Genomic DNA, 27,982 nt, shown 5'->3' with positions numbered 1-27,982 from the left:
TATGTTTTGAGACAAAAAAAAAAAAAAAAAAAGACAAAACTTCCTTCTTCATGGAACATACATTCAGGTGACATCATGGAACTTACAGTCTCATACATTCTCATAGATACATAAGACAAGTAAAATATAGAATAAAAATTGATTAACAGGGTGGATTCTTTTAAGTTGTTCCTATAGGTTGGACCTTTTAAAAATAATTTATCAAGTACCACTTTGGCATTGTTAGGGGAATGAGAAGCCACATGTGAGAGCCTAAAATGGGGTAAGACACTTTGGTAGGAACAATTTGGTAAACAGGTGGAATTTATACCGTGTGCTCTGAAGACTCACGCAAGAAGTGCAGTCCAAAGCCATGTAAAGATAACCACCTGTAGTGTCAGCAGTATTCTTAGGAATTCATAAAAGTTAGAGTTTCTTGATTGCTGGCTCAGTCCACGCAGAGAACAGGTGGAACAAAGGTATAGATCTGCTAAACAACATACATATTTAGAATAGTGATCTTTTTGGTATGGCAGAAAAAGTGTGTGTGTGTGTGTGTGTGTGTGTGTGTGTGTGTGTGTGTGTGTGTGTTAGGGGGATCGTAGGGACTATTGGGAGCAGAGATAGGAAAAGTAAATTAAAAAAATTAAAAGTGGGTTGTATACAACAGAACTCCAGAGTTCTATAGATAAATGGGGAACTGCAGATGACTTTTTTAAAAAAGATTTTATTTATTTACTTATTTGGGCATGGGACAGAGGGAGAGAATCTCAAGCAGAGCCCAACTTGGAGCTCCATCTTACCACCCATGAGATCATGACCTGAGCTGAAACCAAGAGTCATGCTTAACCAACTGAACCACCCAGGCACCTCTGCAGATAACATTTTAGGACAGTAGCATGATTCCATTTCTTGTTGAGAAAATTAAGTGACTATGGAAGGATGGGTTGGAGAATATAGCATGGAGGTATAAGAAGACCTATGTGGAGCATCCAAAATATAGTCCAAGGGGCAAGACCACCATTGGGCTTGTTTAGGGGATATCATAATCTCTCTAATCCTTGGAAGGGCCCCTCCTGAAGTGCAAGTCCTTAGTATATAATGTAAATAGAGTTATGCCATGAGGTAGCTTTGTCACCAACAGGGATGAAGGGGCCTTAAGTTGAAGACACTGAAAAGTGAAGAAGACTGCAAGAGAATTTTGTGATTGATAAGATTGGTAACCTATTGGGGATGGGAGTTTTGTGGGATAATAATAACTATAGGATGGCTTGAAGTTTAAGGCTGATTTTTACATTAGATGATGGTCTAGACAACACTTTTTTTTTTCCCCACCTTAAATCTGTTTTTCATAAATTGTTTCATTCCTCATTGAGCCTACTTTAAACATCTTTACTCTTAATGTGACCTTTGCTATCTGTTTTGGACTATGTATCTAAGCTTGTTAAAAGTATTTCTGAAACAAATGAATTTTTCCTGTGGGTTACTTTTGAGTAAAGGGTATGTGGGCTAAAGTATAGGGATCTTGATATCTGTCAAACTTATTCATTTATTGTGTCCCAGAATTAATTTTCCAGATAAATTATCTTATTATGTATTAATTTTTATGTTATTTCACGATATTTAATTATAACCGTCTAGCCCTGTGGTTTAGGTAGAACATTTTATTTGGAAAATTTTAAACATAACCAAAGATAGGATAGTATAATGAACTCCAATGTATGTATCAACATTTTGTTGGTCTTGTTTCATCCGTATACCTCCCTGCACTTTTATTTTTTTGCTGGAATATTTTAAAGCAAATGCCGGGCATATTTTTTTACCATAAGTACTTGAGTATTTAACAGATAAGAACTCTGTTATTGTTAGTATTACCCACAGTACCGTTATCACACCAAACAGTCATTTTTACTGTGAGTTAGCACTGCCTAGTAAAATATCCTGTCTGGGTTCAGATGTCCCTTTTGGTTTTAAAAAAGGCTTTTTTTTTTCTCTTTTAAACCAAAAAAACAATTGGACTGTTTGAATCTGATTCTAAATAAGTGTTTTGGTTATTTTTAAAGTTGGTATTTTTTAAAGAGAAAATTAAGGCAGCGTGAAAACATTTTAGTATAAGCTATTTTAAGAGAGGAGTGCTTTTTTGACAGCCATTCTTTCTGGAACTTAGTTTTGCTTATTGTACAAGATGTCACAATAGCTAGTATCTATTTTTTGTGATTTTTAAACATAGGAAATCTTCAAAATGGGGAGAAAGTGGGTATGATCTCACTTATCTAGAAGCCTAGGGAATGAAAATGTGAGATTTGAGATGTTTAGTTTGTAGGAGACTGTCTCTAAGACCAAAGCACCTCAGATAGGACTTGGAATTGCTTTTGTAACTACTTGTGTAATGTTAAAGTGTATTTTATCTTGCTGGGCTTACCTGCCTCATTTGTAAAATAAAGAATGGGTGATTTCTTACACTTCTCATTAATTAGTTCTTAACTTTTTGTGTTTTATTTTACATTTATGCTTGACTTTAACAGGATTCCCAAAGTTGGATTGGTGGAAACAATGAACCATTGACTGGCTTTACGTGGCGAGGTGGTTGTGAAAGAGAAACAACAGGCATACAAGTCTGGAATGAAGTATTTGTGATCGACAGACCTAATGGAACAAAAGTAAATGTTTATACTTTCTTTCTGTTTTTTTTCCTCCCATATTCTTTTTTTGATCTCTTTCCTGGTATTAAAGATCAAAACACAGAACTGTTAATGCGATGTTAACTTTAACATAACATATATGGATTATCATGTCAAAACGTGTGAGATACTTAGAGTACTTTCCTTGACTTTATTACTGATTTTGACATTTATCATTTTAAATTTGGTTTTAATAGTCACTGTTGGTAAAAAAAAAAAAAAAAATTGGTCACTGTTGGTGAATATTTTACTTAGTATTTTAAACTTTTAAATTCCTAGGTGGCTGTGCTGCTAATGGATACCCAGGGTGCCTTTGATAGCCAGTCAACTATCAAAGACTGCGCAACGGTGTTCGCTCTGAGCACCATGACTAGCTCTGTCCAGGTGAGACACGAAATGGCATGGTATAATCAGTTCAGATAATCCTAATACCTTTGCTCTTTCTTCAAATGCTTTTTGAAAACAAAACAGATGAGCATAGGGGAAGTGGATGGGAGAGAGGGAAGCAAACCTGAACTGGTAAAGGACTCCACTATAGAGAACAACTGAGGGTTGCTGGAGAGGAGGTGGGTGGGGGATGGGCTAAATGGGTGATCTGGATTAAGGAGGGCACTTGTTTTGTTGAGTACTGGGTGTTATATGTAAGTGATGAATCACTAAATTCTCCTGAAATCAATATTACATTATATGTTAACTAACTAGAATTTAAATAAAAATTTGAAAAAGAAAAAAAATGATCCACATTGAAAAACAAATGTCTTTTGATTGAAGAAAGAAGGATTAAAATTAGAGTTATTTACATTTCCATGCTTTTCTGGTTCACAGTGTGGAATTTCATACTTTGAGTGGTTAGCTAGGAAGTAATAAACCAATAACCAATCCCTTTGTTTTTTCATCATAGCATCTATACTTTTTTTTAAGATTTATTTATTTGAGAGAAAAGACAAGTGAGAAAGTGAGAGTGTGTGCGCAAACCTGTGGGAGCGAAGAGAGACAGAGGTAGAAACAGAATCTCGAGCAGACTGCGCTGAGCACAGAGCCCTACATGGGGCTTGATCTCAACAACCCTGAGATCATGACCAGAGCCAAAACCAAGAGTTGGAGGCTTAATCCACTGAGCTACTCAGGCACCCCTATGCTTGCTTGATTTTTCTCTCTTTTCTTTTCTTTTCTTTTCTTTTCTTTTCTTTTCTTTTCTTTTCTTTTCTTTCTTTTCTTTTCTATTCTATTTTCGTTTTCTTTCTTTTCTTTTTTCCTTTCTTCTTTCTTTTTAAAGATACCGCATGTTATCTTTTTTCTTTTCTTTTCTTTTTTTTTTAAGATTTTATTTATTTATTCACAACAGACACAGAGAAAGAGAGAGGCAGAGACACAGGCAGAGGGAGAAGCAGGCTTCATGCAGGGAGCCTGATGTGGGACTTGATCCTGGGTCTCCAGGATCACACCCCGGGCCAAAGGCGGCGCTAAACCGCTGGGCCACCGGGGTTGCCCCGCATGTTATCTTTAATTGAATTCAGTCATATGGTTCCCAGCTATATTATAGAGTATGTCTTTTATGTTTTGGCTAAACCAATAAAGAAAAGATCCCAAGTAATTAAACTTAGTTTTCTACTTGATATGTATGACAACTAGTACTTGATTATTTGGTGGTAGTAGAGGCAGAAGAATTAATTCATATTAAACTTACAAAATGTTATGTGATGGTCCTATAATACTCTAAGGACTTATAGGAACCATTTGATTTAGTAAAATCCCTTCTGTTTTTCACTTACTCTGTACTTGAATTGTGTTTTTTATTATATCAAGTTCTGGTCTCTTCAAGCTAGTCCATCTCTTTTCTGTATAATTTAGGCTGATGGACTGATTTAAACTACCACATGTCATTTTGTATCTCTTTACTTTTTTTCCCCTGAGATCATCTGTGGTTGATGCTCCTCTGGCTGAAGAGTGAATTATTGAGTATGGTGGTTAGCCCTAGCTGGTGGTGATGTACGCAGAAGTATATGTGCAAACAGTAGAAGTATATGCTCCTCAGATGATGTTTCTTATTGATGGTAGATCATAGGTGGTACTGTCATAGCATCTTGGAATTTTGCTAATGGTTTCTGGTAATATCTGGAACATATGTCCAGTCTCTTATAAGTTCCCATTTCCTTCCTTCCTCATTTTGAAATACCTAGCTGTCAGAATGAAAAGAAATTTTGGATATTATTATGAGATAAAACAGGAATGCTTTTCAGAGTGGCTTCTGTTTTTTTTAGGGCCGGTGAGCTCTGGTACTGCCAATTAAATAATGCTTTTGGGAACCCTTACAATATCTTTTCTCCATTTTGTTCTACCTTTTTTTTCTCTGATCTTGCAGGGTGGCACTACTGCCATTCCCTTGAGGCAAGCAGAAGCCAGTCTTTGTGCACTTCAGATTAGCTGGCTCTGTAGCTTGCCTTAAGTTATAATGAAGGAATTCTCTGTCCTGAAATTTGTACCTTGGTGTTCTTTTGTCAATTTATTTAACTTCACGATAGTAGGTGGCCTGGTTTTAGACAATCACTTAAAGCCATTCCACCACTTTCTTATCTGTAAAATGAGGATTTTACCCATCTTGCATGTGATTGTTGTGTGGAGGCAGAAATAAGATCTAAATGAGATAATATAGAAGAAGATACTTTGCAAACTATGAACAATGAAGGTGAAAATTATTTTCATTTTTTTCTTCATCTTTGAGGTTACATTTTTCTTTCATAAATTATCTGGTTGGTCGATCAATGACAAATCCATTTGTCATTTATTCTTTCAACAAGTGATTGTTAAGCATCTATTAAGTAAAATACAATATACTAAGTACTAATGATCTAAGATAAACAAGTCTCTCTTTGTGATTTGCAACCTGGCCCAGACAATGAAAATATCTTGACCTGTTTTCTAAAACCTAAGATCCCTATGGGTAGGAATAGGTTGGTCATGCTTTCAGATTTTACATTTAGCTCTAGTATAATCACCTCAGTCATTAACTACTTTTTAAGTTCCATGTTTGGAGTTAGTCTGTTGAGAATGTCATTTTAGGTTTGCTGGCCTGTTTTGGCTATTTATATTTTTGACATCCAAGTGATTCAGCTAGATTATCACTTATTTGCCATTAGAACAAATTGTTCTATTTTTGGAGTAACCCTATTTTCTTAGACCTGAGTTATTTTTCTGCAGGGGTGACATCTGTGGATACTCACTTTTCTCCCTCGGCAGACTGTCACTTTTTAGCCTGACTTGGAAGGATTGGACCTCTTTTGCAATTCCAGTCTTTTCTCCAGTTTTCCTTCCTTGACAGCACGCAAATCTTCAGCTCTGGGCTCTGTGCCCTGTAAAGCCTCATAAAAGATTCTAGAAAGGGCAAGAGTGCCACCTACTGTTATATTTTTCAGCTATCATAGGCTGGTAAAATGTTCATTTTAAGTTATTTAGACCAATGATTTACTTGAAGTAAAAAAAAGCCATGTAAAGTTGATGATAGTCAAGGCACACACTAAATAACTATAAACTATATCTGTCTATCCATCCATCTGTCCAAACACATCTGTTTATCTATCCATCCACCCACCCAAACACACACTCTTAAGATTATACTAGGGAGGAGTATATTTTTGCAGAATTATGTCCATTGACTTAGGAAAATAATTGTGGAAACAGTCTTCACTGTTAAAAAAAATGATCATGTCACAACATTAAAGAAACTTTGGGAAGGAGGAAAAAAAATCCTTATTACATAATATACCTTTAAAAAAATATCTGCCACTTTCTAGACCCCTTATGTATGTTTTCATGATTTTTGCGTAATTTACCGCCACTACTTCCCCCCTTAATGTTTTATCCTGTTAGGAAAAAAGAAAATTCTTTTCATGTGCCACTGGTTAAGCTAATGGCTAGGTGATTCTTTTGTGCTGATGTATAAAATACCCTTAATTTCAACAAGTAAAGTTGTACACAGCTAGGTATTAAAAAAAATGGATAAAAACTACAATTTTGTTTTAACAGGTATATAATTTGTCTCAGAATATTCAAGAAGATGATCTTCAACACTTGCAAGTATGTATTTCTCAAAGAATGTGTGCCAAAGAATTGAAAATATAATTCTTACTTGTGACTTTCCATCTAGAAACCTATTATAGTGTAAGAAGATTCAGTATTACATGGTTTTAAACTGAAATATAACTTCTTAGCTAGAAGAAATTTTAATGTATAACTAGTCTGTTAGAAAATTAAATGCTTGACTTTCAAATGATTTTAAAGGCTCTGACATCTATATGGTCTTACATAGAACGGCTTTATAGATAAATGTCTTCTTTCAATCTATTTGGGGGCATTATTTTAAATAACTTGCTTTAATAGTTATTTACAGAGTACGGCAGACTTGCAATGGAAGAAATCTACCAGAAACCATTTCAGGTAAATAAGTATTTTATCATTTTTAAAAACTTACATATAAAAAGCTGTCAAGCCACTTTATCTTTTAAGTCTGAAGATAAGAGGATATTATAACAAACTCATTTTTATTTTTATTTATTTTTATTTTTATTTTATTTTATTTTTTTTCAAACTCATTTTTAGTAACAGATTCAGTGTAGTTGAAACTAATGTAATTACCACCTGTAGTGGGCTAACAAGAGTAGGAAATAGAACAAATGAATATAGTTAGATTGTTAATGCTATGCTTAGATTAAGAGGTTAATGTTTCTCTTAATTAGATGTAATTTAATTCCTAAACTTGAGACAGTCATGTAAGTTTCTTTATACATGGAAAACTATTACAAAATATTGTAGGTTTTTTGTAGTTATTCTTAATTTTGGTTTCATATAGAAAATTTCACAATTTATTATATCTCTCCCTTCCTTCCATTCCCTCAATCCCCATATTTTTTACTCCTGTTAAATGCCAGGTACAGAATATTAAGTCAGAAATAAACCTAGGTGGAGTTATTTGAGAAGTATATGCTCTGTTTGCTTCTGTAGAGTCCTGTTGTGACAGAGATTTAAATTAATAAAAGCAAAGCTAATTTCAGGTGGTTTCTTTTTTCAAGTAAGTGTAATTTGTAAGTTGACATTAGTACTGTTTAGTCAGATGTGTTATAATAGGTGAGAATGACTCCACCCTGTTTGCTCATCAGTATGTGAAGTACTTACTGTGTGACAGCTGATGATCTTTAGTGTTGGTGGGTTTATATTGATTCTGCCTCAGTCTTATGTGACTCAGGTGATCACTTTTATGAAATATCGGGGCAGGCTATGGCTTTATTTTCTGTCTAGGGATGAAATATACTGTATTTGGCCCAAATCAGTTTTTCCTAATTGGGATAATTCTGTCACCCAGGGGACATTTGCCAATGTCTGGAGACATTTTTGGTTGTTACAGTTTTGGAGGGAGGTTAATGCTGCTGGCCTAGTGCATAGAGGCCAGAAATACTTCTCACCAACCAGCCACATGCAGAATTGTCTGGTTCAAATTATTAGTAAGGCTGCGATTGAGAAACCAAAGCATATATGAATAAGAAATTCAGTGAAAAGAATCAGTTGGTCTAGAATTAGATTAATTGCTGTTAGTTATACAACCTTGACTTAAAATTATGATCTGTATGCCCTAATAATGCCTTTTGTTGATTTTTTTAAGATCCCGTATTATTGCCTCTGGTGACTCTTCAAATACCATGAAGTTCTCAAATGGAAGCAATTGCTTGGTATAGGGGCTAGGAGTGTGTGTTGTAGGCTTAGGTAGGACCTTGCTAGAACTATGAGCAGTATTAACCATTTGGTTACTATAACTTTTCATAGGGATTGTTTAGGGGAGTGGTTGTTAAATTGTTTAGTGATTTTTTTTTTTTTTTTTTTGTAAAATTTTGTAAGAAATGATTTCTACTTTTTTCTGTCTGTAGACACTAATGTTTTTGATTCGAGACTGGAGTTATCCTTATGAACATTCATATGGTTTGGAAGGTGGAAAACAATTCCTTGAAAAGAGATTGCAGGTAAGCCCCCATTTCCTAGTGAGGAGAGCATAATAAGCATGAAGCCAGATGAAGGAGTCTGCTGTCTGGACTGTTGCTTAGACTTCCTGTCTCTTAAGTGTTGCCACTATAAATTGCATATCCCAAATTAGCCTATATAGAATTGATGAAAAGTAGATTGGTTGTACTCCTGTACAATATTCAAAGGATAAAATTTTGAAGGAGACTAACTTTTTTGATCTACTTGCATGTGTCTCTTTTTGGCATAGCTGAGCTTTCCAAACAATTGGAACAGACTAGGTATAGGTAATATGATATACATACATTGAACACAGATGATGTGTTCTGTCCAAAGAATACTGTCTCTTAGAGTGACAGCATATAGAGCTAGAAGAAGGATCTTAACCAAATCTAATTCAGCTTCCTTTTTTAAATATATAATGTAACTGAACCCAGAAAAGTGACTTGCCTTTGGTCTCTTAACTAATTGTTGATAACTGGAACTAGGACCCTAATGTCCAGACTCCTGATCCATGCAACATGCTACATTAAAGCATTCCTAGAAAATAACCTCACAACATGATCCTTTGTTCCTGAGGTGTACCCTCCTATCGAAGTACTTGGGGGAAATTATCAGGTCAGATGTATCCATCTACTCACATACACAAAAGTTACATGAAAATCTCTTAATTTGTAAGTGGTAGGGTCCTCACTTTTGGGTAATAAAGTTTTATTGCCTGTAGGATGATGTATTTAGTTTCTCAACTACATTAAAAAACTCGGGGCATAATATAATTTTCTTATTAAAAAAATAAGAGGGAAACCAATTCCTCGTTCTTGGCTATTGGAAAGGCATTTCCAGACCCTATTGTCAGAGATAATTTCAATCATCAGAGTTTTCTCTGGTTTATTCAGAAGAAATGAATACAGAGCATATCAGACATACTAACTAAACTCAGAATTTTTTTGAACTTCAAAGACCACGTTTTGTTTTTGTTTTTATCTTATTGAAATGATACAGGAAAGTGCTCAAGTTGTAAGCGCAGCTTGATAAATTTATACAAATGAATGTAGCCATCTTCGGTACTCACCAGAAGTACCCACCTTCATCTATTACCCCCCAGCCCTCTACTTGTATCCTGACCTCTGACGAGCTTTGTGTGTACTTTTTAGGAAAGGAATCATATACATCATGTATTCTTTTGTGTCTAGCTTCGTTTGCTAGTATTATGTTTCTTAGATATTGTTACATGTAGTTAGTTCATTCAGTCTCATTGTTATGCAGTATTCTATTGTATGACTGGACAACAATTTCTTCATTCTACTCTTGATGGAGATTTAGGTAGTTTCAAGGTTTTGTTGATTATAAATAGTGCATCGTTTTTTAAAATGGTGTTTGAGAAGAGTCATTGAGAGAGTATGTGAATTATACTGAGATGAGTAGTTATTAAACGAAATCTAAATTTAAGATTTTCTTCTAGAAAACACATAGCAATCTCTCTTCCCAAAACACTGATAACTAGCATAAATCATAAATAGTCATTTGGGGTAAGTAGTGAAATCCCAACAAGTTTCAAATATTTTTTAGACTGCATTGGAGCTTTTTCATTTTTAGCTGTTATTTTGCTCGGGGGTTGACCTTTTTATTTGTAGGCAAATTAGTACTTTGTTTTTCTCTTTGCTGTTACAAGTACTTTAAAGGCAAATTCTTTTTTTTTTTTTTAAAGATTTTATTTATTTATTCATGATAGAGAGAGAGAGAGAGAGAGAGAGAGGCAGAGACACAGGCAAAGGGAGAAGCAGGCTCCATGCAGGGAGCCCGACGTGGGACTCGATCCCGGGTCTCCAGGATCGCGCCCTGAGCCAAAGGCAGGCGCCAAACCGCTGCGCCACCCAGGGATCCCTAAAGGCAAATTCTTAATTTATCTACTGGTTTGTAAACCACAACCACTACTTGTTAGTCTGGTGTTAGATAGTATGATTAATTATTATTTGTATTTTTTCATCCGTTCGCAGCAAACATGGGGGAAAACATCTTTTCTAGTTTTCAGATAAAGTGGGGTCTTACCAAAGTGGTCAGAAATGGGTCTTTAGTAAAATTTTATGTTGTCAAAAAACACCCATCTGGAAGTAGCATTGGAGTTAAGTGTGCACACTTGTGAGTATGCATGTGTATTTTCTTTAAAACAACTTCTTCTTCTTCTTTTCCAACTCCTCCCCCTCCTCCTCCTCCTCCTCTTCCTTCTTCTTCTTTTTTTTTTTTTTTTTTTATTGTTTGCATCTTCACCCTGTTTCTTTCTCCCCTCAGGTAAAACAGAATCAACATGAAGAGCTACAGAATGTAAGGAAGCACATTCACAATTGTTTCTCAAATCTTGGTTGCTTCCTTTTGCCACATCCTGGTCTTAAAGTTGCAACTAATCCTAGTTTTGATGGGAGATTGAAAGGTGGGAATTCCCATTCTTGCTAAAATCAGAACTTTAATTTTTTAGAGGCTGAGAGTTTAAAAGAAAAATACATGGTTCCTTAATGTTTTGTTTTGTACTGGAAGATAGTTTAATGAGGTGATTTTAATGCTGTGTGGTCTGTCTAGCTTTCCATTGGGTTTGTCACAGACACCTAGTGTATGGATTAGCATATTTTATAATGTGATCTGTTGCTTAGCACTAGTGTCCTAAAAATTCCAAAGGCTGAGAACATTTCAGTATTTCATCTGTTTGCAGTCTGTAAAATGTTTTACTAATATATTGTATTCATGTAATCAGATTTAAGACTGTTTTAGGGATGATGCAAATTTTTAGGTATGTTTTAGGATTAAATGTGATGGCTAAAGGCTGGAGGAATAATGAAAGTTTTACAATATAGCTGGAAATACAAAATCTAGTATTAAAATTTAGTATAATTTCAGGAATTGTTTGTCTTTTGAAAAAGACTTGGAATTTATTTTGGTAGATCGCAGTTTATTATTTGAGCTGAAAAAATTATTGGAGGATGAGGGAAATGGAATAGCAGAATAAGAGGAGTATTTTTTCCTAGGAGATAGGTGTTTGGATGAAATTTTTTTTTAAAATAAATCTACTCAAGTAATAAATACTGTATGTATATTGTCGTTTTCATGAAACAAGATTTTATGAATCTTTACCAGAGGGGACTGCTTTTAATCTTTCTTTCTTTTCTTGACTAACATGCTGGCTTTTATCTCATCTCCTCCAGATATTGATGAAGATTTTAAAAGAGAGCTTCGAAATCTAGTTCCATTGCTGCTTGCCCCTGAAAATTTGGTAGAAAAAGAGATAAGTGGATCTAAAGTCACTTGTAGAGATCTTGTAGAATACTTTAAGGTAAAACTACATTAAATGACTTTGTCTCAGTTAGAAGTATAGCTGACTTAAAATTGATATGTATGTATACTTTAAAGCAAAAAAGTGAGGTTTATATATAGTTTCTTTTTCTACTTTGAATCGGCTATATCAGTTTTTAAGGATAGTTAAAATTACAGCAGACAACTTGTATCTCTTAGACAGTGATTTTATTTGTTTATGGAATTATCCTGCTTTTTCTTCAGCTCTGATATGAAGAGAAGACCATTCACCATATAATTGTCATACCATTCTATCATTTGTGAATGATGATAAATAATTGGGAATGTAATTCTGCATCTTGAGTTCTCATAAAAGCCTTCTCTCTGAGTTCTTGAAAACTTGATAAGAGCAACTGAAAGTACAAAACTGGTTTCTGAGTTTAAGTAAATTACTCATAGATTTTTTTTTTTTTTTTCTCTCTCTCTCTCTCTCTCTCTGCTCTTTTCTAGTCCTCATAGCTTGCTTGCCAGAACAAAACCATTGTCAGGGTTCTTTCTGTTCATAGTAGTTAGAGATGGAAGGGAAATTCCAGTTGAAAGTATATTTTGGGTCATTTATTGGACAGTTGATGTTCACTTTCATACTATTTTTGTTATGAATTAATTTAGAGGTAGTAAGGAGTTAAGATGAGCAATTCCTATATGAACTTACCAAAAACTTTCATTTTTCCTTCTTATCCTTAAAGCATAAATTAGGTAATTTTTTTCTTGAACTGGAATATAATTTAACTTGGTCAAAGTGAAATATTGAGTAAAAATATTTTCTAACATTTAAAACAATGGCAGGAGGGAAGAATTATGAATGTCTTTTCATAAAGTAGATGGCGTTGTATAAATAATTTTTATATATGAGATAACTTATGCAAGTTGGAATTATATTTAGAAACAATCTCTAGGATATTATTTAGCAACTTTTTTGCAACATGTATTTTTAATAATGTTGAGAATAGGGTTAACTTTGGAAATGAGAGTCTATGATTTTTAAGATTTTAATTTCCTTTTTTTTATTTTTTTATTTAGAATTTTTTCCTAGACTTCCCTTTTACAAGCATGAATTATTTTTATATTAAATGGTTTTTCTTCCTTCATGATGTAGAGCCAAGTTGTTTAACCTGCCAATATAATGTCTTTTGTATTTGTAGGCTTATATTAAAATTTATCAAGGAGAGGAACTTCCACATCCAAAGTCCATGCTTCAGGTAGTGTGTGTGTTGTACATATATTTATGAAGGAAAAAAGTCTTTGGTTTAGAAATAAGTGCTGGAGATGGAGTTGTGCTTCTTTCAAGCAAATAATTTCTTTTGCAGGAGATGGCTTGATATGGGCCTCTCTGAACCAAATTTCTTCTGTTCTCTGAGCTTTGACCATAAACGTTGGAAATAAAGTTTATTTATCCCTTTGATATTAATGATTTAGAGCTGCCTCTAGTGCATATAGTTTTTTTCTTTTTTTCCCTCTCCTTTTTTAAAAGCTGTTCTTTTAGAGGTGCTTGGGTGGCTTAGTCAGTTAAGTGTCTGCCTCCAGCTCAGATCGTGATCCCAGTATCCTGGGATGGAACTCTAAGCTAGCTCCATGCTTAGTGGGGAGTCTGCTGCTCCCTCTGGTTTGTTCTCTCTCTCTGTCAAATAAGTAAATAAAATCTTTTTTATAAAAAGTGTTCTTGGGATGCCTGGGTAGCTCAGTGGTTGAGTGTCTGCCTTTGTCTCAGGGCGTGATCCTGGAGTCCTGGAATTGAGTCCCACATTGGGCTCCCTGCATGAGGCCTGCTTCTCTCTCTGCCTGTGTCTCTGCCTCTCTCTGTCTCTGTCTCATTTTCTTGAGTAAATAAATAAAATCTTAAAAAAAAAAAAAGTGTTCTTTTGGGACAATGTTATTTTAACCTAGTTTTTTTTTTTTTTTTTTAACCTAGTTCATTTTTTAAGAGAAGATGAGACAGCTTAATTTAAGAGATCAAGAATAATTGTTATTTTAATGTCCATCTGTTCTTGTAACTTTTAAATATTTTTTATTTTTTTTAATTTTTTTTTTTAATTTTTTAATTTATTTATGATAGTCACAGAGAGAGAAAGAGAGAGAGGCAGAGACATAGGCAGAGGGAGAAGCAGACTCCATGCACCGGGAGCCCGATGTGGGATTCGATCCTGGGTCTCCAGGATCGCGTCCTGGGCCAAAGGCAGGAGCCAAACCGCTGCGCCACCCAGGGATCCCTGTTCTTGTAACTTTTATATCACTGTGTTCATACTGTTAATTTTTCACTTAAATTTATGTTTAATTTTTTTCAGATGCATTTCTAGGTGATATTTTTGGGCAATTTCTCAGTTTTATAGTAGATTAAACAGTATTTATTTCTACAGCTCCTGCAATAAGCTGTTTTGTCAATTTGAAAGTCTCTTGTATAATACTTATAGGAGAGAGAGCAAGCATTGGTTCTGTACATTTGGGGGCTTGACACATTTTATGATCATGTCTGATTCTTTGATTTCTTGAGCACATACGGATTTTTTTTACAATCCTTTTTTTCTTTTTTTTTTTTTTTTAAGATTATTCGAGAGAGAGAGAACACAAGCAGAAGGGGCAGAGAGAAATCTCAAGCAGACTGCTGAGCACAGAGCCCAATTCAGGACTCAGTCTTATGACTCTTACTGAGCCAAAACCAAAAGTCGGATGCTAAGCCGACGAGCCACCCAGACACCTTAGCATACCCATTTTAATAAACCTAAGCAAAACAAAATTAGGCAGTCCTGTTAGAAGCAATTATTAGATATTTTATACTGGTCTTCCCTTCCATTGGAAAGGAAAACTGGAAGTCGATAATGTTTTCTCTGGTTCATTTTCAGGCATGTTCATTGTATATAATTTATTGTGTTAATCAGAATTTATAGAGCCATTGAATATCTTTTGCATAAAATTGACACATTTTGTTTTATTTTTTTAGGCAACAGCTGAAGCTAATAATCTTGCTGCAGTAGCAGGAGCAAGAGAGATCTATTGCAAAAGTATGGAGCAGGTTTGTAACCAACATTTAAATTTGACACTAGAGTAAGAGGATTTTTACATTTAAAATAATTGAACTAATTTGTGCTCCGCATGGATTATCACGTTATATCAGTTACTGATTCCCCTTTACCATCTCTACTGCAAATAAACTAAGAATATAATTCACATGGTTGGAGTGCAGGATACAGGTGGCAAGTTATTATATAAATTGTACTAAAATAGTTTTGACACATGATTCAGAGTGCTCTTATTAGTATCTTATGATGTAATATCAGTTTAAGGCCAATAACAACTTCTGTGCTAATCTTGCTAACTCAAACATTAAAATACCTTTTTTCTCTTTTTTACCCACTCTGTGCCAGCAGTCTTTTTGTATTCTAATGGTGTGTTGGTGGGCCAATGAAGTCAGGTATAGATTGCAGTATAATTGTTTCTGTCTTTACTGGGATTATTTATTTTGCCCAAGTCAGTTAAACATATAAGAAGTAATTTATGTGTAGGGTATTATGAACAAGTTTAAAACTCAACCATGTAGGTGGCTTGACTTTGAGACTAAAAACTGTGAGCAGGGAACTTCTTCCCAAATATAAATTACTTCTAGCCTGTAATGTGTCCTCCTGTAATTCTGTCTGTACAGGTATGTGGTGGGGACAAGCCTTACATTGCACCTTCAGATCTGGAGCGAAAACACCTGGATCTCAAGGAAGTGGCGATTAAACAGTTCCGTTCAGTAAAAAAAATGGGTGGAGATGAATTCTGCCATCGTTATCAGGACCAGCTTGAAGCTGAAATCGAAGAAACCTATGCAAATTTTATAAAGCACAATGATGGCAAAAATATCTTCTATGCTGCTCGTACCCCTGCCACACTGTTTGCAGTCATGTTTGCTATGTATATAATCTCAGGACTGACTGGCTTCATTGGCCTAAACTCTATAGCCGTCTTGTGTAACCTTATCATGGGGTTAGCACTGACATCTCTTTGTACTTGGGCATATGTAAAGTACTCTGGGGAGTTCAGAGAAATTGGAACAATGATTGATCAGATTGCTGAAACACTGTGGGAACAGGTTGGTATCTATCTTTTGGTTTTTCAGTGACTAATCTCATCCCTGTGACACTTCCCCACCCTTCTGCAGTATTTGCACACCTGCTTTTCTTTTGTATGAGGAATGTCAAGAGGATGTTTTCTGTTTTGTTTGGTTGTATAATATGAATATAAAAATGAACCGGAGAAATTTTTTCTTAAAGTCATAAATAATTATAGTGTGCTTTGATTAGCTTAAATCTGTAATATCCTTTGGATAGATTCTTAGTCATGGGCCTGATTATGCCACATGATGGGCAGGGCCAGAGTCTCTAAGGATTTTTTTCTTAGAGGAAAGAAAATAGAATCGGTATAAGGAAAAGAAATTTGGAAGTGCAATGCTTTAAGAAAGCAAAAGAAGTCTCTTAATAATACTGGCAAGAAGCAATGCATGCTTATTTGAGGAAAAATAGTGGATGGCATTCAGGTCTTTGTTGCCATCCATGAAGATAGTGGTGATTTGCTGATGTACTACAAGGAACAATCTTGTAGAGATTTCTTTTACCAAAGGAATTTTGTTTGACTTCTGTACTTTGGAAACACTACACTCTGAACAAAGCAAAGCACTACAAAGAGAACCAGCTTCTCTTAATCGTAATCTTTTACCTCAGCCAGAATTCAAATCATAATATTTTACCTCAAACCAGAATTCAGAGTCGGGCCTGACAAGAATCTACTAAGGAAAGCCATGTTGTATATTGGCCAACTGTGTGCTGGAATTGCCTGTGTTGAGAAAATTCCATTCAAGGATGTTATTAAAATGATCATCATGAAATACTTGAGCATCATGTCAAGGATCAGAAGGAAAGCTGCAGTTATTATTGACGGACAGTATAATAATGGCATTTTCAAATATCATTTCTGGGCCGATGAAGTAATTGAGCTTATTTTGAAGATCTAGGATATGCAGGTTCATGTTGGTTTTGGCATTAAGTTTAAAGACTGACGAAGTAAATAATTTTTTGAAGGTTGATTGGGTATTGATTTTTCTTGTAATAATGTCATTATTTTATAAAGTGACCCACTATATTAATTTGGATTTTGTATTTATTCTTCAGAGAAATGCTCGATTTATTTGGATCTGATTTGGAAGCTTGTGTTTGGATATTTGTTAAATTTAACCTTTTATCTAAAAAAATCTCACTCTTCATATTCCTTTGATATCTTCTAATAGAGGATGGATTAAAAGCTATCAACAATCTCACTTTAAAAAAAATTACCTACTTTAAAATTTTGGACCATTACTAATTTTCTGCAGCATGAATTTTAATCATTGTACAGTGTTTTCTTTTGAAAGCCAGTCATTCTCCTGTATAGCATTGATTCTAGGACTTTAGAGGTGCCATTATTACAAAATAATTAAATGGAAGAATCTAAAGTGTGTAAAATTATTTTCAGTGTAGTGAAGGTAAGTTGATCACTAGTCAGAGATCTGTGCTGTGTCAACAAACCTTGCCTAAATTTTCTTGCATTTCTCTTTTCTTTTGCTTCAGAGGAGTCCCAGGAAGGTGAGAAACCCACAAAGTCTCCGATTCTTGTAGTCTTAAACTCTTTAACTTCAAGGCACTCTGAGTCATTGTCCTAACGAATCACTCCATGTTTTAGGTGTTTTCCAAACTGTTTGAAGTTACTAGACGTCGAATGGTCCATCGTGCTCTTTCATCAGCACAGCGACAGAGACTGTCATCCAACAATAACAAGAAGAAAAATTAGACAGTATTTTTAACTTTTTTCTCTATCTGAAGTGTTCCCACTAATACATGTAGGACAATAAGCAGGACCGTCTGGGCCGGTCTGCATAAATGCTGTATACTTACCAGATTTGATGCTGCATATAGGGTATGGAATTGCACATCCGTCTCCTAGGAATTGTAAATGGTTTGAATAGGAGGAAACTAGTTTTTGTTGCATTATCAGATGTCTAACTGCATTATTTGTAGCATCATAGCTTTTTTTGGGAGAAGCATCTTTTTATTTCCCACATTTCTGGTTATTTTCTTCATTGCTTTGAATTGAATTTTTATATCTATTTTTATATGTAACTCTTTTTTTACCTCATGTTTTTATTTGTTTTGCACATTTCTCATACCACAGGTATTGAAGCCCCTGGGTGATAATTTGATGGAGGAAAACATAAGGCAGTCTGTAACAAACTCTATCAAAGCAGGCCTGACTGACCAGGTGTCTCATCATGCCAGATTAAAGACAGACTGACAATTCATCTCCTCATGGACTCCACTCTCCCTTTTTTCATGCTTGCTGTACAATGAGAACTCAAATAAAAATAAACCAAAGTTTACAATCAACTGTAGAAGTAGTTTAGTATAACTGGCTTCACAGATGGCTGCCACAGAGTGTGAAAATTGTTTGTTGGTTTTAAGCATTCTGTTCTTGGCTCCTAAGACATGGAGATTGGCTGAGGAGCATTAGTTTATCATGCACATTTGTGCCATGTTTCTTTTACTTTCTTTTCCTTTTAATCTAATGTTAGTGAAATTTGTCTTATGTAAAAGGATATTTCAGGGAAATATTTTAAAAAATCTATTTAGAGTCTCTTTAACACCAGTGTCCCATTGAAATTTTAATTTTTAGTGAAGTTACAAATCACTGTATCAAGAATCAGAATGACAATGAAGCCTTTATTGAGCCACTACATTAAAAGTATATATTGCTTTACTGCCTTCAATACCAGTATTACATAAGTGCATGTATCAGAAATTTCACAGAAATTACATGACAACTCTTGTAGCTAAGAAAGTGATTCTGAGGTGTACATTTGTCTTGCCTTTTTAAATTTATAAACCTGCCCTAAAAGGAGATGCATATCTGGGAAACTGAACTGTCTTTATGCAGTTTAGCCTTCATGTACATAAAATATGCCATTAATTTTATTGGGGGAGAAATTCCATCCAAAAATGTTGCCTACAGCTATGAGTTAAGAGTGTCTGTACAGTGTGTAGCTTTTATTTTCTAAAATCACAGATAGGGCATGTATATGAATTATAAATATATAAATACGATTTTGTATTAAAAGTTTTGTAGTTTATGGCAAAATCTGGTTCTGTGGTAGGCTAAGTACAGTCCCTGTGAAGGAATGTTTGTGGCTCATGTCAGTGTGTGAATGCATAGACAATTTGAAGTTTTTGATATATTTGTGATATTTATCTTCTTGAGCACTGCAATCTCACCTCCCCCCCCCCCAAGGGAATTCAATGGGAATGTTTATTGTGACTTTGTCCTCTGTTGCATTTTAAAGTTATTTCCTGTAATTTATTTTCAGTACATAATTAAAAATTTGTTGTATATATAAAATGAAACTTGTGATTCTTTTTTAAGGAATCCTTCAAGTATGTATTCCATTACATAAACCATGTTTGTTTAAACTGAAAAGAGCATGAGCAGGAAACACCCAAGTGAGAGCTCTAAGGTATTGTACCCAAAGCTGAGCTTGTAAAAATTATTTTTCTTTGTCTGTCTCTGTTAGGGAAAACTTGTTGTGATTAGCCTAGGTGTAGCTGGGGATTTGTTAATTTCTTTTCTCCCTCTTTCTCTCCTTTTTTTTTTTTTTTGATGGTATATGTAAGGCTAATATTTAATATTTTTGCAATATTTTTGTAGCCTTCTTTATAAACACTTATTATTAAAGCACCTAGTTTGGTTTTTAAGTAAAGAAAATTCAGATGTTGAGTTGCATGCCTGAAAGCTCTAAATTTACTTCGGTTGATATATCTCCTCCCCTCCTTCTTTCAAATCCTGTTTTTATATGGATTGTATTTGTTTCCATCTGTATTAAATTGCTACCGACTCATCTGTTCTTAAAACATAAAGAATCTACTTGAAAAGTCTTTTTATTTCTTCTAACACCCTGTTTTATGAATGCTGTGGACTGTTTTTATGAATGAAAAAATAAAAAGTTTGTTGTATAATAGCAATTCTTCTGAAATTAAAGACAGAGCTTACCTTTTTTTTTTTTTTTTAAACAACAACAACAACAACAAATCATAAGAGTTGTGAAATCTAGACCATGGATTTGTTAATATTTCTTATTGGAGAATGTGTTTCCACGAAGAAGATAAAATTCTATAAAGAATTCCAAGAAAAAACACTTTGGTTTCAGCTGGAAGACTGAAAATAATTGTTAAGTAAGAAGCAATAAAAGGGATTAAAGGCATATTCAAAACTGTTGACTGCACTAACTTTGGTGTTAGTATATTTTCTGTGGTACAATTTTGTAGTAGCCCATATAATATGACAGTTTTTTTTTTTTTAAAGGAATGCTTAATGACAAATGATTTATTTTCCTAATTAAGACACAAATAATTTACTTTTATGGGAGGGACAGTCCTTCACAACCCTGCTACTGTCGTGTGTGTGTGTGTGTGTGTATGTGTGTGTGTGTGTGTGTGTGTATATATATATATATATATATATATATATATATATATATATATAAATTTTTGTTTTGAAAGAGAGTGAGCAAGTGTATGAGCAGGGATGAAGAGAGAGGGGAAAGGAGGTGTGAGGGTTGAGGAGGTGAGAATCCCAAGCAGGCTTTTCATGCCCAGTGAGACCAATGTGAAGCTTCATCTCATGACCTGAGCTGAAATTAAGAGTTGGATGTTTAATGGACGGAGCCACCCAGGCACCTCTGACATACACATTTCTCATGAAGATAGCTAGTCCTCCTCATTTTACTGAACTTCCTCTGTAGAATTGAATAGCAGTATTTCACTTGTGAGGGTTATATTTTCAGAAAACTCTGACTTGGACTTGGGCTTTAGTTATTTCCAGAATTGGATGGGACTAGGGGCTTTATCCTTGTTGAAGGCATGGGTACTGTTGGTGTTAGTTACGTTGTTTCATTATTATGGGATTAAAGGAAGCTTGGTCTTAACTTGGTTAAGAACCTGTTAAAATTTCAGTAAACGCTGTGGTGGTGCTATTAGTGGTGCACTAGATAAATATTCAAAGTGGCCTTTCACAGTCTTCATAAGTGCATGCTTAGCCTTTTAACCAGGGAATCAGCTTTTTGATAAGCTGCTTATCTGCTAGGGGAGGTTACTTGGGTAGGTTCTCCAACTGTTAGACTTTATTCATGGTCGAATTCCTAAACTTTGATCAGAATCAATCTGTGCGTCTATTTTCCCATTCCTGTCATAGTTGTGGGATGATGAGAAAAATCAGCCTTGAGAGCAGTTGACTGTGCTGCTGGCAGCCACCTTCTCATGCCAGCGTTTACTAATCTCACAAGGTTTGCTAACCAAGTGACTGTCTGTCTTGGATTCAGTTTGAAGCCTCTGTATTGGAACTTTGGGGAATCTGCCAGTAGGCCTCCTGGGCAAACAAAGTGGAATTGGGACTTTTCAAAGGAGGACAGAATTGCTGCTTTCTCTACTGAAGTCTTAGATCCTAGGGATTTCTCCTCCAGATTTGGGGTTTGCTGGAGTTAAGGTTAAGGAATTAACCACTCTTGACATCCTTCAGTGCAATACAACTTTGTTATGTTCTTTTAGATTTGTGACTTTCTGGGCTCTTTGGAGCCAAAGCTAGCAGTTGACCAGTTCAAAATTGCCTAAAGATATGTACAAAAAGGTTGAGAAGAGGGGATCACAGCTTTTGTATAGCCCAGCGAAGCACTTTCACTTCATACAGTGGTCCTGTGAGGTTGGTAGGAAAGCACGTTATCAAAAAAAGTATCTGGGGAACTCAGGCTTGCAAACCAGGATGTTACTACACACCTTCAGGGGTTTCAGACACAGACAAATCAAGTTCCTCATGATGAAAGCTGTCTTGGTGGCATTCTGTAAAGCACCAAAAGGTGGAGGAAACACAATTTTATTAATACTGAAACAAGGTGAAAATCACCCACAATATTCCTTTATATGAAGCAAGAAGTGAAATTTTCCTGTTCTTTGTGTACCTCAGAGGTAACCATTATCTGGTATGCTGTAGAAATAACTCCTGTGCTTATTGATATGTCTGTTTATGCATAAGACATACTCTTGATTTTTATCTTGCACAAAAACAGAATTACCCTGTATGTGATTTTTTTTTTTCAAATAACAGACATTTACCTAGGCCAAGAAGATCCTTTATGCTCATGTAGATTGCTTTGATTTTTCTGAGGGTAGATGGGGTTTTAAGGAGAGACCATTAGACCTTGGATTGCTAATAGTTGTCTTATTTTTTGAGTTTCCCCCACCACAGGATTGGTAAGAGAGTCAAGTAATAAAATGTGAAAGGTGTTTGGGAAGCAGGGATAGAAATTTTGCACTCAATTTTTCTTGTTTTAATGCTCCATGTAGTCTGATAACTTCCTGAAGCTTGTCAGGAACTTTTTTGGGTTGTGGGGTGGGGATCATTTGTGCATTAGCTTAGACTTCCCCAGTCACAAAATATGAAGATTACTTAAAAACTTGGAGGCATACTTAAATTTCAATTCCAGGAAAAGGAGATAGACCTTGGAGTTAAAACCGAGCTTTGGTCCCAGCTCCACCTTATCATGCTTTGTGAACTTGTGTAAATCCTACATGACAGCTTGGCCTCTGCTGTTTCATCTGCAAAATGGAGAGAATACCTCTCTCAGGGTTGTTACGAGGACGGGATGAGAACATGGATCGAAATCCTGGTAGACATTCTTTTGAATCCTTTTTTATGGAGAGAATGTTTGTGAAAAATGCAACTATCTTCCAAATCATACCTACTTTTGATTTTATACCCTTTGCTTCCTGAAGAGAAAAAACATGACCATCTTGGAGGTTAATGGTCATTGCTATTTTGTCTGAAAAAATGTGGTATCAGTAAGTTTCTCATCTAGATTTAGCTCCTTGGAAAGATGAAATCTATATGCATTTTGTAATCATTCACATTATCCAATATTCTTGTGCATGGTGAATATGCAGAATAACATGGGCTGGACTGGTAACTTCATCCCTTTCATCCTCCTCTCATACTTAACACATGTACCGTGTGCTCTAGATGAGCCGGCTTGTCATTTGGCAATCAATGTGTTTTCTCAAACCCTCTGCCTCAAAATGCTAGGAAACATTTTTTAAAAAATTATTTATTCATGAGAGAGACACAGAGAGGCAGGGTCCCCACAAGGAGCCCGATAAGGGGACTGACTTGATCCTGGATCCCGGGATCGCGCCCTGAGCCAAAGGCAGGCGCTCAACTGTTGAGCCACCCAGGCATTCCAAGGAAACAGGATTATTAACTAAAAATGTCTGGCAAAATAATTGTGAGGTGAGAGCAGTCTACCCTTACGGACCTGGATTATCTTTAGGACTTTAGTATACTGATTTGATCTGATGCAGCTTCAGTATCTGCTCTTAAGTTCTTCCAGAATTGGGTTTATAAGCCTGTCTAAGGAGTTAAAGAGTTGTTCTTATATTCCTTATGTGTCTCTAAGAATGCTGATGTTGCTAGAACGCACTACTGGGAGGATAGAAGCCTTTACAAGAGACCAAAAAAAAAAAAAAAAAAAAACAAACACCCCAAATGAATACACTTCACATCTAAACTAAATACTGCCAGTGCTGGAGCAATAATTTTGGGGTGGCTATTTTTTACCTTCATTTTGATAGAGGAGTCATCCGAGTCTCAGAGAGGTTGCCCATGGGAGTGCGCTCTAGGCTTGGGAGCCAGATCTACTGGTTTTAGAGTCCAGATAGCCATGGACTGCCCACCCTATCACACAACCATGAAGCATAAATTGTCCTTCACAGGCAGAGGAAGGGAATGGGAAAGAGCTCAGCAAGGGGGAATGCAGCTGGGCTCCAGGAGAGTGAGATGGCTGTAGGGCAGAAGTGGATGTGGCTGTGGGACAGAGCTGTAAAGACAGACTGGTCAGATTGCGGAGTTCCTTACAGGCTCTGTGGCGGAACTTGGCAGTTAGATGTTGAGGATACCCGAATGATTCGTAGAAAAATGGAAGAGATCAGTTGAGTGGCAGTTTTAGTAGTCTTAGGATAGTTTTTCAAAGTTTGATTTTATTTATTTTTAATCAGAATCACCTGGAGTGTTTGTTTCAGATGCACACTCCTGCCCTCCCTCACACTGTATATAATGGATTTAAATTTGATTTCTAATAGGCTTCCCAGATAATTCTGATGCCCACTGAAATTTAAGATCCAGTATTAGAGTAGTATTTCCTAATGGGTAGTAGGATTATTCTCCTGCTGTTTTCATACTGACTAGGAAAGCTTTCTGCACAGAGCTGAAATTATGTTCTTGTATTTGGTTGTTTACCTGAGAAGGGTGGTCGAGCCTTGGGGAAGGACATGGTGACAGGTGAAAAGTGTACTCTTTGATATGAAGGTGGATATTGTTTCTGCCAAATTACCCATTCTTTAACCATTCTTTTAAAACTGCTGCTCTGATTCACAACCTTTGGACCAATTCTCCCTTTTAATATTTTTCTTGAGGAACAAACTAGTTTTAGGTACTGCAGTCATTAGGGAAATGTTTAAGAAGGAGGAGACTTTTCATAGTGTTTGTTTTTTCATCCACCTTTGAATGCAAAGAAAGAACATCAGGGCTAAATCATAATATCTAGAAATCAGATTATATCTGTCAAAGTATAATCTTCAAAAAAAACATGACTCCTATAAATATATAATGAATATTTGTCAAATTTATTTGCCTCCTTAATGAAGAAATCATTAAGGCTGCAAAGCTGGTTCAAAGCAGAATTGGAGGAACAGGAGTCACATAGTCCACCCACAGAGGGTTTTGAAATGAGTATGCCGAGTCATCTGCCCTCCTCAGAGTAAATAGCAAAGATCAGTGTGTCTCAGACTTCTGGTCTCAGCACCCCTTTACGGGTTTAAAAACTGAGGACCCCAAATGATCTGTCAATAATTACTTTAGAAATTAAAAGTTTAAACGTATTAATTTAAAAATCAAACCCATAATGTATTAGTATTTTTATAAAAATAGCTTCAGATATACATACATATATATGTATACATGTATATATATATACACACACATATATCTTGAGAAAAAAGTCATTATTTTACATGTTTGCAAATAGAACACTTAACTGGCTTCGAAGACAGCTGGATTCTCATATCAGCTTCCACATTCATATGTTGCAATATGTTGTTTTGGTTGAAGTATATGAAGAAAATCTGGTCTTGCAGTTATGTAGTTGGAAAAGGAGGACCTTCCAGAATCCCAAAAGTGTCTATTGGGGACTCATAGGGATCCTTGGATTACATTTTGAGAACCACTGCCCTACAGTAAAAAATCCCCTTGGCAGGCCTGTTAACACCCCTGTATGAATTTGAAAGGACAGGGTGTACCATCATTTGCTGTATTTCCATATTTGAGGTAATTTTTCTTAATACTTAGAAGCCCATGGCATGTGCCTGTCACCAGAAACAAATTGCACTGACCAAATTCTCCTTGGGAACAGTAGGAATTGGAACTGATACTTTAGGCCCATTTCTTTAAAATAAGCCATCCGCCCCGCCCCAAACAAAAACCTTTTTTTTCCATCAATATAAAATGTGTGCAAGAAATCTTCAAAATGTGCAAAACAATCACCCTTAATACTTGTCAAAGTTCAAAGGGATAAACACTGATTTCCTTTTTTTAAAGGTCTTCCAATCTGTTACTGTGTTAGTGTGTAAAAGTAAGTCTTTTTTGAGTTAATACCATGCTGTACATAATGTTTTTTTTGAAACTGCATTCTCTCTTTGATATATCCCGAATCTTTTTTCACAACAGAAATCACATTCTAAGTCTTTTTAAATGGTTACATTTTATTTTGTTACTCTTTACATTTACACTTATATGCTTCATAACATTGCATATTTGACATTTTCATTTTTGCTGTGTTAATACAGCAATGGAGGACCTTGTAACCAGCATCTGATGCATCTCTGTGTTAATAACCAGAATATTGGAACAAACTCTGGGAAGTAGAATCACTGCCCCCTAGAAGTCTTGTACAAATTACGTCCTCTCTAGCAGTACTTGAGAACACTGTCCCTCTGCCAGTGCTTCTGCGGCCAACCCCATTGTGCCTCACTCCCTATCTCCCCCATTCAACATCAGACAATGAAGTCATTTATCTCCATACTGCTTCACTATCATTTAAGCAAGTGGTTCACAACTCCGTATTAGGATCATGGCACCCCTGGAGATTGTATCCTAAATGGTCCCTACTTGGTTCTATTGTGCAGGTAGGATGGAGAAGCACTACCTACTCTTCCTCCGGGCTTAACCCTTCCCTGCCTTCCTGCCGCTTTCTTGGTGCTCTATAATCCACTGTTATTAGCAAAATTGCCTATAACTTGATCTCTCTCTGTGTGTTTTACAATTTTATTTATTTGAGAGAGATGACGAGTGGGGGGTGGATGTGTGAAGGGAGAAGCAGACTCCCCACTGAGCAGGGAGCTAGATGCTAGGACTCTATCCCAGGACCCTGGGATCATGACCTGAGCCAAAGCCAGACGCTTAGTGGACTGAGCCACCCAGACACCTTCACTGTGTGTTTTCTCTTAATTTCTCTCCTGAACTGAAACCTGGTTTCCAATTCTACTTTCCCAGCTGAATGTCTCCTGCGCAGCCCATTCAGAACACACCCTGTGTTCTTCGGGTACTAAAGGAGGGTTAGATGTCCTTGTCCTCCATTGCTGATATCAAATCTTTTTTCTATTAACAACAAAACAAAACAGCTTCTTCAGAGTTGTAAGAATGTTTCACTCGGCCCCCAGCATACTGTGGGCGTCTACTGATTTCCCTGCCACTGCCCCCTCCTGCACTGATAACTTTAGCACCGTGCTTATAGCCTTTTTACTCCTTTTGTGATCAGTCTTGGCAACCTTCCCTCCTATAAGTGCCCCATCCCACGCTATGATTTTTTTTCAGCTCTAAGGATATCTCCTTCCATTCCATCTCCACCCATTCGTAAGACAGCCTCCTGCTGTAGAACTCTCTGCCTCCCCAAGTTAGATTTTTGACAGCAGTCACTCACCTTTTCAGCTCATTTACTCCTATATTCCCTTTCAAGACATTCTCTAATTCTTTCAGATCTATCCCTCCTTTGGCCCCACTGCTTTTTCGTGCATGTCACCCCATCTCACTTCCCTTCCCACTTTTCTTAGGTGCAGTGTTCCAGCACTGTACTCATTCCTTTACACACATCCTTGGTCCCTTCATGGTATTTGTACCTCTTCTCTAGCGGTTCAATATAGCTGGAGAAAATAACAGAAGCCAGCCGGCAAAAGTTCCTTAAATTGCATGTCCGCAAATCTGAAATGGGTACTCAGCCCTGCCAAACAACCTGACCACACTTCTCTGGTAAATTGAAGGGCTGTTTTTTACCTTCTTGCTCCTCAGATTGTTAAAATCCTTTCTCTGCCCTACTTCTGCACTGATGACTTCACCTTCTAGCTCATAAAGAAAATGCATGCAAGAAGGCAATTATTTTTATCTTGCCACAATTGATCTATGAGTGTGACTCTAAATGTGCCCACATGATTCTGTATTTCTTTCTGTTACATAATGGATGGTGTCCCTGTTCATATCTAAGGTCTGCTCTTCTATATGTGCTCTGGAATCCATTTTCATGAGAACTTTGATTCTGTAGATAGCCTTTTTCTTTGCATTTCTCTGCATCCTCAAATTCTAGGCTACTGTATCATTTCTTTTGGCTTTCAGACCTTCCTTAATTTCACCCAACTTCAAAAAAACAAAACAAAAAACCACCCTTCCCTTAGCCTGTCCTTGTTCCTTCTAGCTATAGTTCTCTGTTTTCACTTTTCACAGCAAAATTTTCTGAAAGATTTATATACACACACTGTCTCTGATTTCCGACCTGAATGGACTCCAAGCTGGCTCGCCTCCTCCAGTTTATAGAAATAGTTAGGATTAAGGTT

General features: G+C 36.0%; 1 protein-coding gene across 4 annotated transcripts in view; it reads left to right on the top strand.

The window, feature by feature from the left end:
• ATL2 (atlastin GTPase 2) overlaps positions 1-20,023 on the top strand; it is a 56,114-nt gene extending 36,091 nt beyond the window's left edge. For 2 of the 4 annotated variants that reach the window (XM_025454142.3, XM_025454145.3), the window contains 12 exons: positions 2,505-2,639; positions 2,940-3,044; positions 6,684-6,734; positions 7,038-7,094; positions 8,576-8,668; positions 10,956-11,094; positions 11,861-11,988; positions 13,151-13,207; positions 14,944-15,015; positions 15,643-16,074; positions 17,585-17,599; positions 17,697-18,179. In XM_025454142.3, the coding sequence (XP_025309927.1) occupies positions 2,505-2,639; positions 2,940-3,044; positions 6,684-6,734; positions 7,038-7,094; positions 8,576-8,668; positions 10,956-11,094; positions 11,861-11,988; positions 13,151-13,207; positions 14,944-15,015; positions 15,643-16,074; positions 17,585-17,599; positions 17,697-17,804 (1,392 nt within the window). In that variant the 3' untranslated portion in view covers positions 17,805-18,179. The other 2 variants (XM_025454146.3, XM_025454143.3) reach the window with 2 other exon arrangements.
• The last annotated feature ends 7,959 nt before the right edge of the window (positions 20,024-27,982 follow it).

The sequence above is a fragment of the Canis lupus genome, chromosome 17, assembly GCF_003254725.2.
Source record: "Canis lupus dingo isolate Sandy chromosome 17, ASM325472v2, whole genome shotgun sequence".
NCBI lineage: Eukaryota > Metazoa > Chordata > Mammalia > Carnivora > Canidae > Canis > Canis lupus.
This window is presented reverse-complemented; position numbering and strand designations above follow the sequence as displayed.